Source organism: Saccopteryx bilineata, chromosome 1 (genome assembly GCF_036850765.1).
Source record: "Saccopteryx bilineata isolate mSacBil1 chromosome 1, mSacBil1_pri_phased_curated, whole genome shotgun sequence".
Taxonomy (NCBI): domain Eukaryota; kingdom Metazoa; phylum Chordata; class Mammalia; order Chiroptera; family Emballonuridae; genus Saccopteryx; species Saccopteryx bilineata.
This window is the reverse complement of record NC_089490.1, coordinates 91,528,328-91,546,657: the sequence shown is the minus strand read 5'-3', so window position 1 is coordinate 91,546,657 and position 18,330 is coordinate 91,528,328. Positions and strand designations below refer to the sequence as shown.

At 50.8% G+C, this 18,330-nt stretch overlaps 1 protein-coding gene across 2 annotated transcripts in view; it reads left to right on the top strand.

Annotated features, from left to right (window-relative positions):
• The first annotated feature begins 284 nt into the window (after window positions 1–284).
• The window catches only part of TOM1 (target of myb1 membrane trafficking protein), a 44,222-nt gene continuing 26,176 nt past the window's right edge, over window positions 285–18,330 (top strand). Inside the window, exon 1 of one of the 2 annotated variants that reach the window (XM_066259771.1) lies at window positions 285–438. In XM_066259771.1, coding sequence (XP_066115868.1) covers window positions 387–438 — 52 coding nt within the window. In that variant the 5' untranslated portion in view covers window positions 285–386. The remainder of the gene's footprint in view (window positions 439–18,330) is intronic. The other variant, XM_066259781.1, reaches the window with a different exon arrangement.

Here is an 18,330-nt window from a genome sequence, read left to right as displayed (position 1 = left end):
TAATCTGAGCTGGCTCTGTAACCTCACCCAGTCATTTTTTTTGGTCTGAAGCTGGTTTTCCAGGTGCGTTACGAGATCGTCAGGCCACGCCCTAAACTTTTTAAAAAGGCGTGGGGGCGTGGCCTAAAGAGCCCCAGGCCCTCTACCATTTACGTCATGCGTGACGTCCGCCTACGGCAAGAAAGCCTCAGTGAGGTCACCGCCCTCCGCCTCGGAGTGCCGGCCCTCCTCGTCAGGGGCGGGGTCTGTGGTCAAGTTCCAGACTCTCCGTCCCGCCCCCACTGGCGCCTCCTCGCGGACCATCCGGCGCATCACGTGACAGGTCGGCCGAGCTGGCGGTTGCTGTCAGCTGATACCACGGGTTGGTGGCAGCGGCAGCCGCGGCGATGGACTTTCTCCTAGGGAACCCGTTCAGCTCTCCAGTGGGACAGCGCATCGGTGAGTCCCCGGAGCTTCGCCCAGCCCTGCTACAGAGCTCTGCACCCGGCCTTAGGCCCCTCAGGGCGCTCGAGATCCTCAGTCGCACACGGGAAGGAGGCAGGGAGGGTAAAGAGACTGGCGCGTCTCTCCCAGACCTGGCCCCGCCCAGTCTCCCGCCCATCTTGATTGGCAAAAGTCGTGGTCCATTAGGAAGCCTCGGCTTGTGATGGATGCCCACGACAGCCAAAAGGTAAAAAGAGAGGGCGGGTCCTCTTGCGGGTCCGCCAATGTGCAGCTGCTGGGGTCGCGAATCCTGGGAGAAAGTTTGGAGGGTTAAAGGGACTACGTGGTTTGCAGTCTCGGAGTCCCTTGACTGTTTTTGTCATGTGTTCCTCATTCCTGTCGTGTCGCCTGGGCTCTTTCTCTCTCTTCCCTGATTCGCCGTGCGCTCCAGACACGGATACCGGAGGAGGGCTAGAAGTCCATTCTCCCAAGACCAGGCATCTAGGTGGCGACTTCTGGTGGGGGGTCCGGGGGCTGTTAGGCAGCCGTGCTTCCCCGGGGCCCTGGCCAGACCCTGGGATTCTGCTCGACGAGGCGGTCAGCCTTAGAGACCAAGGTCTCAGAATGTATTTTCCTTGGCAACCCTCGCCTACCAGCCTCAGTTCGACGCATAGAGTGGCTGACCCTCTGAGATAGAAGTGATCTTAGGAGCCCCCCAATCATGCCTCCCTCATTTCTCAGTGGAAGGGACAGCCGAGCACTCTGGCGTGAGGCACAGGCTTACTCAGCTCCCAGGTCTCCTGACTCTCTTACTCCCTGTCGACAGGAGTCTCTCTAGTTCCTCACCTGAAATTAGGGGGTAATAATGGTCCCTATCCCCGTGGGGTTGTTGTTAAGACCTAACTCGCTGTTAAATGCAAAGTGCTTTGAACAGTGTTTGGCACATGGCCAATGCTAAGTAAAAGAAAGAGGTAATATTGATTATCTTTGTTGTTGAGATACCACCAAATGAGGCTCAAGACTCTAGAAATGGCTGGACAGTAGGTCTCACACGCCATGACCCAAAAAGCTAACATTTGACCGGGACTGGCTGTACCTCCTTGCATGTGGAAACCGCAGGCAGTTCAGTGAAATTCTCTCTTCATCTTTTTGATGGTTTGTAGCCTGAAGTCCAGACTGGGATAGTTTGATAGTTTAGACAAGACATTCTTTCCATTCTCACTGCCTTGGAAGCCAAACCTAACTTAATGTCTGTTGACCAGTTCTGTGTTATAATTGCCACTGTTGCTGTTAGTGACTCTTGGGAGGTTTTGTAATCGGCTCTCCAAGAAGGGTGTGGCAGTAGAGGATTTATACACCAGAAAGATCCCGGACCAGAGAGTGGGGCCTGCGCTCTCAGAACCACCACCACCACCCCCTGTCCCACATGACACACACACCCTAGTGAGTCATTGTTTTGGAGTTGAAAAGAATGCATCCTTCTTTCACCTTTATTTCCCCAACTACAGATAGGGCTGCTTTCATCACATGTCACGTTTGAGGCTACTACTTAAAAAAAAAGGCTGTCCAAGTCAGCTGCATATTTGTGAGGCTTTCTCAATAAGCTCACCTGGATGCTGGACCTTACATGGTCAAAGAAAGCAGCTTCTCTTACTCTGAAGGGTTGCCTGCCTTGGACAAAAAATACTTTGTCAAAAGACAGTGCTATTAAGTCATACTTTAGAGCACAAAGTTTTGGTAGCCCAAGGTTCTCATCTAAAGGCTTTGGAGGTCGTATTAAAGCACTGCAGGCCGGGCCCCACACCCAGAGCTTCCTACTCTACAGGTCTGGGGTAGGGCCCTGAAATTGCTATTTCTAACAAGTTTCCAGGGGATTGGAAACCACATACTGTATTGAAAACCTCTGTTCCAGCCCACCACCTTTATTTTACACAGCAGACTGAGGCCCACAGAGGGGAAACTGTAGAGTGTGACTTACCCAGGACCCCAGTGAAATGATAGGAAAGCTAAGATGAACTCTCCAGAGCCATTGAGATTTGAACCAAAGCAGAAGCATCAAAAGTAAAATTAAATGAAGAATATTTGCCATTTGAGTTAATGCTCTCAGTATTCCATAGTTTTCTTTTAGATAAAGAGGTTGAAGTACCAGTGATGTCTGTGATTTTAGCGATCTAGTATTAGCTGCTTGCATTTCTATAAACTGCAGTAGTAAAATAATCTTGTCTCAAGCCTGCCGCCTCTATCCCTATTGAGAGAAGAGCACACAGAATTGACGTCCCTGAGCACTGTGGGTTCCAATGGTATCTCATAAGGGATGTTATTCACAGAGGTCTGGCGCTGCTCCCTCTGCCTGCTCCCATGTGTATCCTACGCCCTGGGGATCAGCACCTCATCCCTGAGGTCTCTGACCCCTTCAGGTCCAACCACTGCTTTTGTGCTCTCTGGTCACTCTAGCTCCTCAGGCTCCCTCACTGTCTGCTTTTGGGCTCTGAAGCTTCCACTTCTTCCTCGGTGGAATGGTGGTTATAACAGACAGCATCTACCTCTCAGGGTGATTGTGAGAATGAAGTGAGGTACTTCCTGGAGAGGGCCTCATTGCCAGTGCGTATGAAATGGTAGCTCTTGCTGTCACCATCATCATTTGAATTTTCACCATCAGCACACTAATAGGGCACTGTCCCATTATGTTAGTAGTTGTGCGTATGTGTAGCCCCCACTAGACTGGACTTCTGAGAGTTGGAGTTGTACTTTGTTTATCTGGACCCTCAGTACCTAGCATGATGCCTGGCCTCTAGTAGAAGGGAAGAAAGAAGAAAAGGAAAAGTAACAGTTTGTGAGCAAGTATCACGTGCCAGGTGCGATACTAGTCTCCTAGGTAGGACTCTCCAAATTGACCCTACAAAATATGGCAATCTTTTTGCTTTTCACCAAAAGTAAGTCTGAGGGTAACTGCCCAAGGTCTCACACAGCTCATCAGGGTCGGAGTCTAGACACAAATTTCTATGCCCGCAGAGCCCCACTCCTCTCTTGCATCCTCACCATCTGCCTCTAGCTGACCAATGGTTAGTTGAAATTACATCAGTCCCACCCTCCAAGATCTACATTACTAGTCTGCCCACAGACTAGCTTTTCTGACTATGACGTACACACAGGTCTAGCACATTTCCAGGTCACTCACCCATACCTGTGAGTAGGAGACTTCCCAGGGGCAGCAACCTGTCACTGAAAGCATCCTAGAGAATTAGTACTAGGCAGTGTTGACACAGCCATCTTCTTCCAAGGATTTCAAAACCCTTTCAGAGTATTATCTAAGGACATATCTTACTGGCCACATTTTTTTTTTTCTTTTTTTTTTTTTTTTTCTTTTTTTTTTTTTTTAAAGTTTTAATGTTTTTTTTGTTTGTTTGTTTGTTTGTTTTATTCATTTTAGAGAGGAGAGGGAGAGAGAGAAAGAGAGAGGAGAGACAGAGAGAGAGAAGGGGGGAGGAGCTGGAAGCATCGACTCCCATATGTGCCTTGACCAGGCAAGCCCAGGGTTTCGAACCGACGACCTCAGCATTTCCAGGTCGACGCTTTATCCACTGCGCCACCACAGGTCAGGCACTGGCCACATTTTATAGACAGACATCAGAAGACAATCTACCAGTTCATTTTCTATTACTGGCTATCAGCTCACCCCTGTCTCTTTGAGCCAGAGACCTAATTGACTCATGAAAGCAAGCTACAAACCAGTAGAGACTGTAAATATGGGCAGCCCTGGAGACCAGCCCCCAGTAGTTTTGGTGGAGGTAGCTCGAAGTGACGGAGAAAGAAACCTTAGAGCCTATGAATGAGCCCTGGGGTGGAAGAGAGATGGGAAAAAGTCAGAGAGCTGCCCTTGGATCCACAAAAGCCAAGCCACAGAGCCACAGGAAGGAGTCATGGACCAGAAACCACAGATGTCCACTAGGGAGAGAACACCTTGGGCCCTCTGGGGTGCCATTCTGGCAGTGATGAGTTGGAAACCAAACCCTGAGTCCCAGCTCCAGCTCTGTCCCTAACTTTTACGTTCCCTCTGCATTGCCCGTGCCCTTATCTGTAATGTAGGAGTGCTGTTGTTCTTCCTGTTTCCCAGAGGATCAGTGACGAACAACTGAGGTGAAGGCAGGAAAAGGTTGATACTAGATGGAAGAGAGAAACTGATGGCCATTATGGAGGAATGATGGAATTGACTCCACGAGGCTCAGAGGGTAGAATGTGATGTTACAGCTGAGCGGGTTTAGTGCCAGCACAGATAGCCGTCCCTGCCACCTTTCAAAGACGGAACTGGGCCCTGGCCAAATAGCTTGGTTGGTTAGAGTGTCTTCCAGAAGCACAAATGTTGCCAGTTCACTCCCTGGTCAGGGCACATACAGGAACAGATCGATGGTTCCTGTCTCTCTCTTTCTTTCTCACTTCCTCTCTCTATAAAAATCAATTTAGCCTGACCCGTGGTGGCGCAGTGGATAAAGCGTCAACCTGGAAATGCTGAGGTCGCCGGTTCGAAACCCTGGGCTTGCCTGGTCAAGGCACATATGGGAGTTGATACTTCCAGCTCCTCCCCCCTTCTCTCTCTCTCTCCTCTCTCTCTTTCCTCTCTAAAATGAATAAATAAAAAAATAAAAAATGTTTAAAAAAATCAATTTAAAAAAAAGGCTGGAACTGGCTGCCTTGCTATGTAGTGAGCTCCCCACCACTGGAGGTATGAAAGCAGAGGCCAGAGTGGAGGGAAGCTTTAAATAGGATTCCTGCGTTGGATGGCAGGGTGGATAAACCCATCCCTGTAGACTTTTTCTGTAAAGGTACAGATGGTAAATACTGCTTTTTTGGGTTTATGGCCACTGTTTCGACTACTCAGCTCTGGGAATGAATGTGATTGTGTTCCAATCAAACCTTATTTGTGGGCACTGAAATTTTAATTTCGTATAATTTTCACGTCATGGATTTTTTTCCCAACCATTTAAAGATATAAAGACCATTCTTAGCTTGATGGGCCCTACAAGAACACACTGAAGTTGGCACATGGGTGCATAATTTGCTAGCCTCTGGGTCAGACCAACTGGCCAGAGGCAGAATGATGGAGGTCACTGTTGTCAAAGTGGGGTCCCAGAGAACCACATCAGGGATGCTTCAGGGTACCCTATGCTTGGGCCCCTGGAGTCAAATCTACCACCTCCCACACTGTGCCCACAGGAGCCCTCATATCAGAAGGCTCTTTGATCTGGAAGGGTTAGAGCCCAACTCTCTGTCTTGAAGGTCACAAGGAATGATGTCTAGAAAGGGCTTTGTGTCAGCTGGCCACATATTACACATAGTAAGGCATCCTGGATGAGCTGTTGAGTCGGACCAGATGGTCTGAGTCCTGGTTCAGCCTGCACCAGCTTAGTTACCTGGGGCAAGTTACTTAATCTCTTCATTCTTCAGTTTCCTGACTATAAAGTAAGGATAATAATAGCACATACCAGTTAGGGTTGTTGTGTTGCTGTATTTATTGGGAGGTTGTAGTATTGTATTGTGAAGCATTTGGCATGATGCCTGCCAGGCAGGAAGTATCCATAATTGTTAGCCATTGTGATTTTTCAGTGGTGTGATCATCATTGTGGGGGTGTAGTCTAAGTTGGTGGCAGAGCCAAAGGGCCAACCCAGGGCTCCGACTCTCATGCAGCCTCTGTGTTGGTCTTGGCATCACTGGGAATGAGCAGTCACTGGCAGGGCGGCAGTCACTGGCAGGGCGGCAGCCACATTCACAGACAGGTTTCAGGTTGCGGGATAGAACCGATTCCCACTTGGGAATTAGAGCCTTTGACTGACCCTATGGATGGAACTGATGAATAGGTTTTGTTCCCTCACAGCTCAAAGAAATAAGAGGAAAGGCCCGGATTTCCACTCTTGGTTTTAGAAAAAACAAAACAGAAGCCCTCAGTGTCTTCTAGTTAGCTTGGGGTCATCACCCTGGAGAAGCAGGGGGATTCAGAACACGTTAACTCTTTCCATCCGTACCCAGGAGGTGTGAGTCCAGGCTAGCACTCTCTGGGCATCTGTCCTCTGGGCACTGCCTTTATGGTTTGTAGCTGTACCTGTCCCACGGTGACTTATTTCAGAGGGTTTTCCTTTGGTTGGCTCACCTTTTTAAATTTGGCCTTGTCCTGTGTAATTATATCCATGAAATCATTACTTTGATGAGCTAGCTCATGTTTGTTTTTTTCTATTCTACATTAAATATTAAATCTAAGAATGTCTTTAAATTTGCCCGTGAGCCCATTTAACGTGATCCTGCTTAGCACTTTAGAGTTGACCCTGAGAGTGTCAGAACTTGGATTTCTAGATCAGAAGATCTGGGTTCAGATACAAGCTCCACCTCTTCCTGGCTGTGTCCCCCAGACAAGTGACAGAGCCTCCAAGGGACTTATGCTATGATGGACAGGAGAGAATTGATGGAGCACTGAGGGTGCCATGAAGAGCCAAACTGCTGTGCCTGACCCTAGGACAGACACTGGGCTCTGCTCCTGGGGGTGGGGGGCCAGGGAAGGCGGGACCGGGAAAGGAGGGCCAGGGGCCCAGCCAGACCCAAGGACAGGTTAACTTCAATGTGGCAACGTGGCTGGGCCATGGGACCCAGATATTTGGTCAAACTTTATTCTCGATTTTTCTGTGAAGGTATTTTTTGATGAGATGACTGTTGAGTAAAGCAGAATACCCTCTGTAGTGTGAGTGGGCCTTCGCCCGTTAGTGGAAAGCCTTTAAGAGAAGAAAGACTGGCCTCTGGGAAGAAGGAATGCTGCCACCAGACAACCTTTGGACCTGAGCTGCCACTGCTCCCTGGGTCCCCAGGCTGCAGGCTTACTTGGCAATTTTGGACTTGCCAAACCTCCGTGATCGTGTGAGCCAGTCCCTAAAATAAATTGAGAGAGGGAGAGATCAGTAACATCTTTCACATTCACAAGTTGAGGAGGAAAGAGGAATAACATGTACGTGTTGGCCAATCAGTTCAAGCCTCTGCCTTCACAGCCTTGCTCCACCTAACTGAAATATTGCCCTCCTTCGTCTAACTGAAATATTCTTCAGTTAGGTACTATATTTAGTTACATCAGCTTTCAAATTGCGGGTTATCTTCTGTAAAGTATTTTAGAGTTCCTCTTGCAGCCTGTGGTTACAAAATGGCAGGGGAGAGGCAGCCAGGGTTTTGAAAAAAGACTGCTCAGCAACTTTGGAAACTGGTGGAAGTTTCCAAGCTAGGGCTGGAAAAAAATGTTCATTGGAAAAGTAGTCTTCAAGACAGTTTGCTGGCTGGGAAGAAATAAAAGGATTCTGCATGTATTTAAGATCTGTTTTATGAGCATGCTTGAAATCCTCAAACAATTTTTGGTTATTTTTGTAGGTGATAGTGTTTGTGTTGGTGCTTGCTATGTGCTAGTCATGATACAGAGCACTTCAAGGGCCTCCTGTCATTCCCTCTCACACAGCCCTGCAAGGTGAGCGCTGTTATTCCCATTCCTCAGGGGCAGAGGTGAGGCCCAGAGAGTCACTCATGGTCACACCCCTGGTGATTGCTCAGGTGAGGACTTGAACTGGGATTTGCCTGTAGCCAGATCCCACACTCCTGACTTTTCCTACCTCATTGCTTCCCCTTAGAATTGAAAGGGACCTGTGGGTTTCCTTTTGAGTGAAAATGTCTGGGTCTGTCTCAAACGAATCTATTCATGCTGGTTCTCTCTATATTTCTTCCCCACCCCCACCCCCACGTCTAGCACAGTGGCTTTGTCCTGGTGCTTGTCCCTCATAGCAGGAAGCACAGGAGAGGCACCAGCTCCAGCCACCTCTGTTTTCAGCAGAGCAGAACCTCCCCCAGGAGCTGCCCAAGAGAATTCCACTTATGTCCCAGTGGCCAGAACTGGGGCAACGGGCCCTTCTGGCTGCAAGGGAGACTAGAAAAGCCAAATACTCTGTGAGCCAGTGGAAAGTATCTTCACGACAGACTCTTGGAGTCAGTTCCATGCAGTGGAGTTAATAAATATCTAATGTAGCTCCAGGCGCGTTAATACAAATCCATTCCACCCGGAGCAGGTATGCGAGTTCCCACACTGCGTTTCTAGATGGGTGGCCCAGCTGGCCTACATCCCGAGCTTGATCAAAATGATGAAGGCTCTAGAAAACATGTCCAGAGTGGAATGTCATAGGAATCGAGGATATTGGCATAGGAGACAGATTAAGGAAAGACATGATACTTTCTAAAAATATTCACAAGACTGCCAGTTTAAAGAAAGATTGGGGTTTCTACACATCAGCTACTGAGGGATCAGTGGGGGTCAAAGGTGTGAGTATTTCATTTAAAGTGTTAGGAAGGTTTATTGTCCTGATGAATGTGGCCTCATCCTTCATTAGCAATTCAGCAAACATTTACTGCAGGTTTGTCACAGGTCCAGTCCCATCTAGTATAGAGAATTTGTCATTTCATGAACTATAATCTTCATCCTTCAGCTCACAGCCTAATGGGAGAGACAAACAAAGAAATCAGTATTATAGAGTTATTTTAACAACTCACTAAACAGAGCGTACAGTTATGGTTTGTGCTACATGCTACTGGCCCAATGAGTGAAGGAACAGGCCCTCCAGGGGTCACAGCAGTTTTCATAGAGAGGCCTGATCCTAGGAGCTTGATTTTAGATGGGAAGGTGGGGAGGAGCATATTCCTGGAAGGAGCACAGAAGCCTGAAGGAGTGGGACGGACCTGGCAGAAGGCCAGGACTGGCAGGAAGAGGAAGTGGGGAGATGGGCTGGGCCAGGTCTCCACCCAGTGTCTTGCTTAAGGAGCACCTGTGAAGCCTCAGGGTCGCTATGGTTCAGCACAGCAGTCCCACAGGGAAGTCAGGACAGCAGAATTCAGTCCACCAGGAGGGCTCAGGACATCCAGCAGGGGTACCTCAGCTGCAGATGATAGACCCAGCCACCGCAGGCCGAGCCCATCACCCCGTGCTTCGCTTACCTAACAAGAAGTCTGAAGGCCGGTGGTTTCAAGGGTGGTGTGACAGCTCATTGATTTCTTTAAACATCCAGGCTCTGTCTCTGTCCTTAGCATGCTGGATTTTTTTTTTTTTTTTTTTACAGGGACAGAGAGAGTCAGAGAGAGAGAGATAGGGACAGACAGGCAGGAACAGAGAGAGATGAGAAGCATCAATCATCAGTTTTTTGTTGCAATACTATGGTGTTCATTGATTGCTTTCTCATATGTGCCTTGACTGCGGGCCTTCAGCAGACCAAGAAACCCCTTGCTCGAGCCAGCGCCCTTGGGTCCAAGCTGGTGAGCTTTTTGCTCAAGACAGATGAGCCCGCACTCAAGCTAACGACCTTGGGGTCTTGAACCTGGGTCCTTCCGCATCCCAGTCCGACATTCTATCCACTGCGCCACCGCCTGGTCAGGCAGCATGCTGGATTTTTATTATGAGTTTGTCCCCTACCAGACTCAAGCTGCAGGGACCATACTCCCATGCTATCCTCCCAAAAGAGAGGAAGGAAGGAGAAGGGAAGAAGAGGCTTTCCCCTTCCTGGGCTGTGCCTCTGTGTCCCAGAAAGGGCCTCCCAGCACTGCTGCCCAGTCGGTATCCCCTTACTCCCCAGGGATCAGAACTAGGTCACCTGCCCACTTCTGCGTCCAGCACTGTAAAGGGAGTGGGATTGCTGCTTTGAGCGGGTGAGAAGGAAGGGACAGCTTTTGGGTTGGCCAGGAAGGCAGCTGCCTCTGTGGGTTTTGGTGTGGTTCCGGGCCGAGTCCCTCTTTCCAGCGTGAGGTTGGTCCATTCCAAACTATCAGCATATTTCTCTCTATGTCCGTAGCCACCCTCTCCTCCCCTGGCCACTTCACTGCCTCCTGGGACCTTCAGCCTCCTTCAGGTCACTCCTCACAGTCCCTGAGACTGACCCTCGAGTCCTTTCTTCTCCCCTCCTCTTCCCATCATCTTCGATGATGCATCATTGATCCGTTCATTCAGACAGCGCCACTCCTCCCCAGCAAGTCTCTCCTCCGCCCCTGGCAGCACCGCCTCGCTGACCCTGCCCCTTCCCTCTGCAGGTGCTCACCCCTTCTGCAGTTCCCACAGGACCCTGAGCTGGCTTTCCTCATCTCAGTTATCCATTTTGCACTAAAAATGTTTGCCCAGCTGTCACCCTGACCACTTTAGGACCTCCTCAAGGGCAGGGGTTCTGATCTTCATCTTGGCTTCTCTAGCACCTGGCACAGAACTGGACAAACAGTAGCAGTTCAGAGAGTATCATGAGAGGGCTGAGAGGTGAACAGATGGGCAGAAGGAAGCTATGTAGAAGGCGGTGAGAGGCCAGAGTGGATGGGATGAGAGGGCACTGGGGATGGAGGCAGGTGGTGGGTGGGAGGTAAGCAGATTCTAAACATCATATTGTTTCATTCATAAATATTTCAGTGTGTCTCAGAAAGGTATGGAGTAGGATTATTATTTTAAAGCAAACTAGCTGTAGCCACAATACCATTATACACTTTTAAAAATTATGTAGATGTGCTTCATACTTCTAAGCCTGAAAACAATAGAGACTAGGTGGAAATCTTACAAAGAATCACTGTGGTTCCTTTGAGTGATATGAGTAGGCGACTTTTACACCAAAAGATGGCATTCGATAAATGTGGTCTAAAAAGAAAGTGGCTGTGCATGCGTTTGCCCAAAGCCAGTCATAGAAGGAGCCTGGAGGAGCCACCGAGAGCTGATGCAGCATGTACCATATTTTTTGCTCCATAAGACGTACTTTTTTTTCCCCGAAAGTGGAGGGGAAAATGCCTGTTCGTCTTATGGAGCAAAAAATACGGTATTTTATTAAATATTTTAACACACCATTTGGTTCAGAATATTTGTTTTCTTATTTTCCTCCTTAAAACCCTAGATGTGTCTTATGGTCAGGTGTGTTTTATGGAGTGAAAAATATGGTTACTATTCTTTTTTTTTTTTAATTTTTTAATTTTCTTTTTTTTCTTTGTATTTTTCTGAAGCTGGAAACGGGGAGAGACAGTCAGACAGACTCCTGCATGCGCCCGACCGGGATCCACCTGGCACACCCACCAGGGGCGATGCTCTGCCCACCAGGGGGCGATGCTCTGCCCCTCAGGGGCGTCGCTCTGCCACGACCAGAGCCAATCTAGCGTCTGGGGCAGAGGCCAAGGAGCCATCCCCAGCGCCCGGGCCATCTTTGCTCCAATGGAGCCTTGGCTGCAGGAGGGGAAGAGAGAGACAGAGAGGAAGGAGGGGGGGGTGGAGAAGCAAATGGGCGCTTCTCCTATGTGCCCTGGCCAGGAATCGAACCCGGGTCCCCCGCACACCAGGCCGACGCTCTACTGCTGAGCCAACCGGCCAGGGCTGGTTACTGTTCTTACCATAGCCTACCAACTCCTATTCTGGCCCCATCTGCTGGGTCAGTGAACCCTGCCCTGGACTTGGTCATAGTCTAGAGTAGAACTAGATGTGCTTTTGGCATTGGCCCTGAAGGCTTTCCCTTACTATTCACAAACCACGTTTCATTGACTCAGACACCATGGAGTGTAAAAAGAAAAGCTGCCCATGGAAGTCTGATAGGTTATTGTTTTTGAGAAACACCCCAAACAAAATAAATTAAAATTAATAAAAAGAAATTAAAACACCCAATATCAGAGGGGCTCAGGAGTGGAACGGGCGAGCTTAGGGTCAGTAACACAGTGACTACTGTCCAGGGAGTTGGAGGAGAGGGGATTCAGCATTGAACTGCAGCCGTGAGGCCATCTGGGGGCTTGGTAAGCCTTTCCACAAACACTGAACAAACCTCTATTCTGCATCCCGTCAGGGAGCAGGGCCAGTGAGATAGAGATGTCTCAAGAGCTCAGAGCCCAACCAAGGCAGTAGAGATGTCCTCGGGAGGCAGAGAGGAATGAACTTAGGGCCACACAGGCCCACTTTGGCCCCTCCATTCCTGGGAATTGGGCATCATCTGCTCCCACATGTGGTGGTTGGGGACTGTGGGGAGGTAACACAAGAGGAGGTACACCAAGCATCCTGTATGGGCCAACATTCAGTGAATGCTGGTCACTTACTCATGATGTCACAGTGCAGGATGACAAGTGACACTATCTGCCCAGTAGGCGGTATCATTGAGGAGCTGACACTGGGTTAGGGCCTTAAAAGATGAGTGGGAACCAGCAAACGCATCTCCTCTTCTGTGTGGGACATCCAGCTCTCACGTTGCACTGACTCGGGCCCGCATCCGGCTCTCACACTGCCCTGACTCAGTGCCCGCATCCGGCTCTCACACTGCACTGACTCGGGCCCGCATCCAACTCTCACACTGCACTGACTCGGGCCCGCATCCAACTCTCACACTGCACTGACTCGGGCCCGCCTCCGGCTCTCACACTGCACTGACTCGGGCCCGCATCCGGCTCTCACACTGCACTGACTCGGGCCCGCATCCGGCTCTCACACTGCACTGGCTCAGGCCCGCATCCGGCTCTCACACTGCACTGACTCGGGCCCGCATCCAACTCTCACACTGCACTGACTCATTGCCCACATCCGGCTCTCACACTGCACTGACTCGGGCCCACATCCGGCTCTCACACTGCACTGACTCGGGCCCGCATCCAACTCTCACACTGCACTGACTCAGTGCCCACATCCGGCTCTCACACTGCACTGACTCGGGCCCGCATCCAACTCTCACACTGCACTGACTCGGGCCCGCCTCTGGCTCTCACACTGCACTGACTCGGGCCCGCCTCCGGCTCTCACACTGCACTGACTCAGGCCCACATCCGGCTCTCACACTGCACTGACTCGGGCCCACATCCGGCTCTCACACTGCACTGACTCGGGCCCGCATCCGGCTCTCACACTGCACTGACTTGGGCCCACATCCGGCTCTCACACTGCACTGACTCGGGCCCGCATCCGGCTCTCACACTGCACTGACTTGGGCCCACATCCGGCTCTCACACTGCACTGACTCATTGCCCACATCCGGCTCTCACACTGCACTGACTCGGGCCCGCATCTGGCTCTCACACTGCACTGACTCGGGCCCGCATCCGGCTCTCACACTGCACTGACTTGGGCCCGCATCTGGCTCTCACACTGCACTGACTTGGGCCCGCATCTGGCTCTCACACTGCACTGACTCATTGCCCACATCCGGCTTTCACACTGCACTGACTCGGCATCCAGTCCTCTCTATCACAGCATTTTTGCCTTTTGCATTGCCAGTAGTTCCTCTCACTGGACTGTAAACCTCCTGTGGGCAGGACCTGGTTGGTTTTGCTTGCCGATGTCTCTCTGGGGCCTTGACAACAAGTTTTGAGTGGGTTTGAGAGGCACGTAACATAGTGGTTAAGATATGGATTTGGGCCTGACCTGTGGTGGCGCAGTGGATAAAGCGTTGACCTGGAAATGCTGAGGTTGCCGGTTCGAAACCCTGGGCTTGCTTGATCAAGGCACATATGGGAGTTGATGCTTCCAGCTCCTCCCCCCTTCTCTCCCCCCCCCCTCTCTCTCTCTGTCTCTCCCTCTCCTCTCTAAAATGAATAAATAAATAAAAAATTTAAATCGAACTCAGACCCTCCACAATCTCCAACCACCTACCACCACATATCAAATCCTTTCTCTCGCCTGACCTGTGTGGCGCAGTGGATAAAGCGTCGACCTGGAAATGCTGAGGTTGCCGGTTCGAAACCCTGGGCTTGCCCGGTCAAGGCACATATGGGAGTTGATGCTTCCAGCTCCTTCTCTCCTCTCTCTTTCTCTCTCTCTCTGTCTCTCCCTCTCCTCTCTAAAATGAATAAATAAATAAATTAAAAAAAAAAAAAAGATATGGATTTGGGAACCAGACCTCTTTGGGTTTGAACTTCTGCTCTGCAACTTACAAGTTTTATAAGCAGGGGTAAGTCACTGGTGTTTCTGTGCCCCTGTTCATTCATCCGCGGTGTGAGGGTTGTGGTGAGAGGTAATTGGCTTGGAGTGAAGTACCTGGTACATAGAGTGCCAGTGACTGTGCCGGTAGTGGTGAATAGTGTCCTCACTGTTGTCATGGTTATCTGTGAACCAATGCCTGAGCGAGTGGAAGAGCAAGACCTGCAAAGTGGGGGAGCACAGATGGCTGTGGCCATGCTCAGTCCCAGTGACCCTATCAGCTCCTGAAGAGTTCAGGTTTGACCCTCAGCAGCGAGGCCCTGGACAATTTTTAGATAGTGAAAAGTACTGCTTAGATTTATGTTTTAGGAGTGTGAAGGTGAGAGCCCAGGCTTAGGGGAGGTGACAGGCCCTGGACCAGAGCTGTCACAGAGATGATGGGGTAGGGAGCAACTCTGAGATACACTGAGCAGCTGGAATCCACAGAAACTTGGGGACTGTTGAGCATGCAGGGTAGGGAGAAGGTTCCAGGCTGCTCCCCTCCTGGCTGACTTGGGGAGGAGGAGGTCATTGTGGCTGCATCCACAATGCTGACCATGATCCACTGAGCACCCGCAGAAATGGCCCCTCCAAAGCAGCAGAAAGGGCTTCCCCTGTGGCTGGGAAGGCCCGCTGTGCTCAGGCAGTTGGGGGCTTTCCCCCGAGATGCACAGGCCAAGGCCAAGGGCCTGGGGCTGATGCGTCTTTGGTGGCCACGCTTTCCTGTTCTCAGCCCAAGGCACGGTCATAGTAATTAGCAGTTACTGGTCACTGCTCTTTCCCTGATGTTGTGCATGCATTGTCTGGCTAAAAGTCTCAATGTCCCCTGACCAGGCGGTGGCGCAATGGATAGAGCGTTGGACTGGGATGCAGAGGACCCAGGTTCGAGACCCCAAAGTCACCAGTTTGAGTGTGGGCTCATCTGGTTTGAGCAAAGCTCACCAGCTTGGACCCAAGGTCGCTGGCTTGAGCAAAGGTTACTCGGTCTGCTGAAGGTCCACAGTCAAGGCACATATGAGAAAGCAATCAATGAACAATTAAGGTGTCGCAACGAAAACTGATGATTGATGCTTCTCATCTCTCTCTGTTCCTGTCTGTCTGTCCCTATCTAGCCCTCTCTCTGACTCTCTCTCTGTCTCTGTAAAAAAAATAAATAAATAAAATAAAATAAAAGTCTCAGTGTCCCACAAAGCCAGCAGGCTTATCTTGGTTTAACAAATGAGAAAATGGACACGGAGATGGCTTTGATCCTTGCCCATGGTGAAGAGGTGGGGCCAGACTTGTCCCATTCCAAACCTGTACTGCTGCCCAACATGACTCTGCTTGCCACCATGCCCAGCAGGCTCTCGGGAGCTCTCTGGGAAGGTGGTGTCTGCACCAGGCCCAGCATGGAGAGGACAATCTACTGAGCAGGCAGACAGGTGCCCAGTGATTTAAACCCCAGGCCTGCCAGCCCTAGACAATAGTGCAGCCTAATGGGTGGTGGAGGTTTGTGAGGCCTGGCTTCCTGGGAGCTGGGGACAAGAGCAGAACTACTGCTGGGGCCTTTGAAGGTTTCCGCCAACAGCTCAGAGGTCAGGAAGTCAGCTGTCACTCTTGGAACTGGTAACCATTGCCAGTGTTTTTATTCTCCCTTCTTAAAATAGCAAGCTGAGTTGCTTTTATGGTTAAACAGAAACAAAACAAATATCCCCAGATTCCTGTGGGTTTAAATTTCTGCCCTTAAGGGAACACAACTGTCCCATGGAAATCTTTAAGGAAGTCTTACACCTCTCCCCAGTCCTGCTCTCCACTCCCAGCCCTGACAGAAGGCAGTTGGCAGGTGATGGGTGGGCTGGGTCCGTCCTGATCTGGGCTCACCTTTCTTCTGCTGAGATTGTCCAGATGGAGCTTGTCTCTCCTCTCCTCTTTCTCTCCTCATTCCTGTTTATTCTGACTAAAACTCCCCTTACTCCCCGTTCCCCCAAAACCACTCCATCCTCTGAATGGCTCCACCCAGTACTGGCACTGGGACTAAAGAATTTAACAGCTGTGCTCAGGTGGGCATCAGACTTGTGCTTCAGGTCCTTCTGCACCCACCTTGATTCCTTGGGATGGCAGTTCTGACTCGCAACTGCCCAGCCGTCCCCTTAACAGTCTACTTGCCTTTCCCAAATGGCCATAATCCCTTCTAAAACCTGTGCTCTCTCTCCAAGGAGAAGAGAGGTGTCCATCACCTTCAGGGGTCTCTGGGGGGACATAGGGGATCTGATAGAGGGGCTACTACAAGTCTAGCTGGTGGAACCAGGGGTCCAGAAAGAGGGGTGAGCGGCCTGAGTGGTCCAGGGAACCTTCTGGGAAAGCAGAGTTGCTGATCCCTGATGAGAGATGGGGCCTGTGGCGTCAGGGTTGCTCCTCCCTTACCGCTCGGTGACATCTCTACACCTCAGTTCCCTCAGCAGTTAAATGAGGGCAATAATGTACACCTTCTATATATGTCTGTGAGGATTACCACGTTCTTTATGGAAACAGCTAACAGTACTGGGTGTTACGCAGTAAATAACTTGGAAAGTTAAAGTGTTGCTGTTGTCGAGGGGCCTGGAGGCCTGGCTGAGAGCTGGAGGGGCCTTTGACGGATTTGGGGCACAGAGGTACACAGTCACTTAGGTTTCAGGAAGTTAACTCCGGGCAGGAGGGAGAGTGGGTGGAGAGGAGGGTGGCAGGAGGAGCTGAGTGGTCTGAGAGAGGGGTGGTGGCCCGCGGGAGCAGTGGAGAGGGCAGGGCGAGAAGGGAATGGGGAAGGTGGAGAGTCGGGAGCCAGAGTGTGCCCGTTAGAGGCAATCCAGGAGTGAGGGATGACAGTCCTTCTGCCCCATATGACTGGGGGTCACCCTCTGCTCAAAGGCTAGTTGTCTAGCTGTCTTTGGTCCTTCCCATGCAGCTCAGCAAGTGTATGAGTCCCCAGGGATGGAGAGTGTGATGGAAAGAAGCCACACTTAGGACACAATGGTAGGGTGAACTAGCCTATCTTTCAACCCTTTTAAAGAGAGCTCTTCCGACGGAATGGAGCAACCCACTCTGCCGCTGGGTCTCTACCTGGATGCCTCACTGCCTGGCATGTGTCCTGGGCCATCCTGGCATCTATCTGACTGCAGGACCAAGGTAGGACCCAGCGTAGAATGAAGGCAGGCAATTTCAAAACAAAGGTCAGAGAAGCCAGTTATGGGGAGCTGGCTCTGCTGACCCAGAGCAGGGATTGCCCCTCTGGGATGGGCCTGCCTGCCAGGAAGAGGGCCCTTCCCAGTCACACAGGCTCCCGCTTCCATCCTGATAGGCTGGGCTCAGAGCCGCGGCCTCTTCGGGTGCGATGGGGTTGGGACCATGTCCTTCTTCCACCTTTGCCCCCCCAGCACCTGAAGCGGGCCTGACGCGTCAGAACGGACCTCCCTGAGAACAGGATGATAGTTGTCCCATCACATCACACTCCATGTGCCCGGTCTGTCGAGCACTGTTGGCAGATGATGGATGGCTGACAGCGTGGTGCCAATGGGCACGTGAGGCCCGCGGTGTGTGAGCACGCCACCCGCACCGGGGCCCAGAAGTCAAAGAGAAGGCTGTGCTGGGCAAGGACTCGCACAGTGCCCTGAGTCAGGACTCCAAGGCTCTCGCTTGACTGAACCTTAAAACGTTGATGAAGTGCTGTTTCGTCACACATCTACGTGTGGTAAAAATGCATGTGTGTGCCTGACACACCATACAGGAGTAACATGCATGATAGACTGTCACCTGAAAAAGCAGCATACAGAATTGTCTACGTGCTGTGGTGGGTCTTATTTAACAACTGCTGTGTATGAGAGTGGGACTAAGCAGGGTGCAGAGGTTACTGAAAACGGGCGGCATCTTGGGTGGAGGGACAGCACTTCACTTTTTCAAGAACATGTATGAGTATCCTCAGATTATCAGTTGCCACCATCATCATCTACCC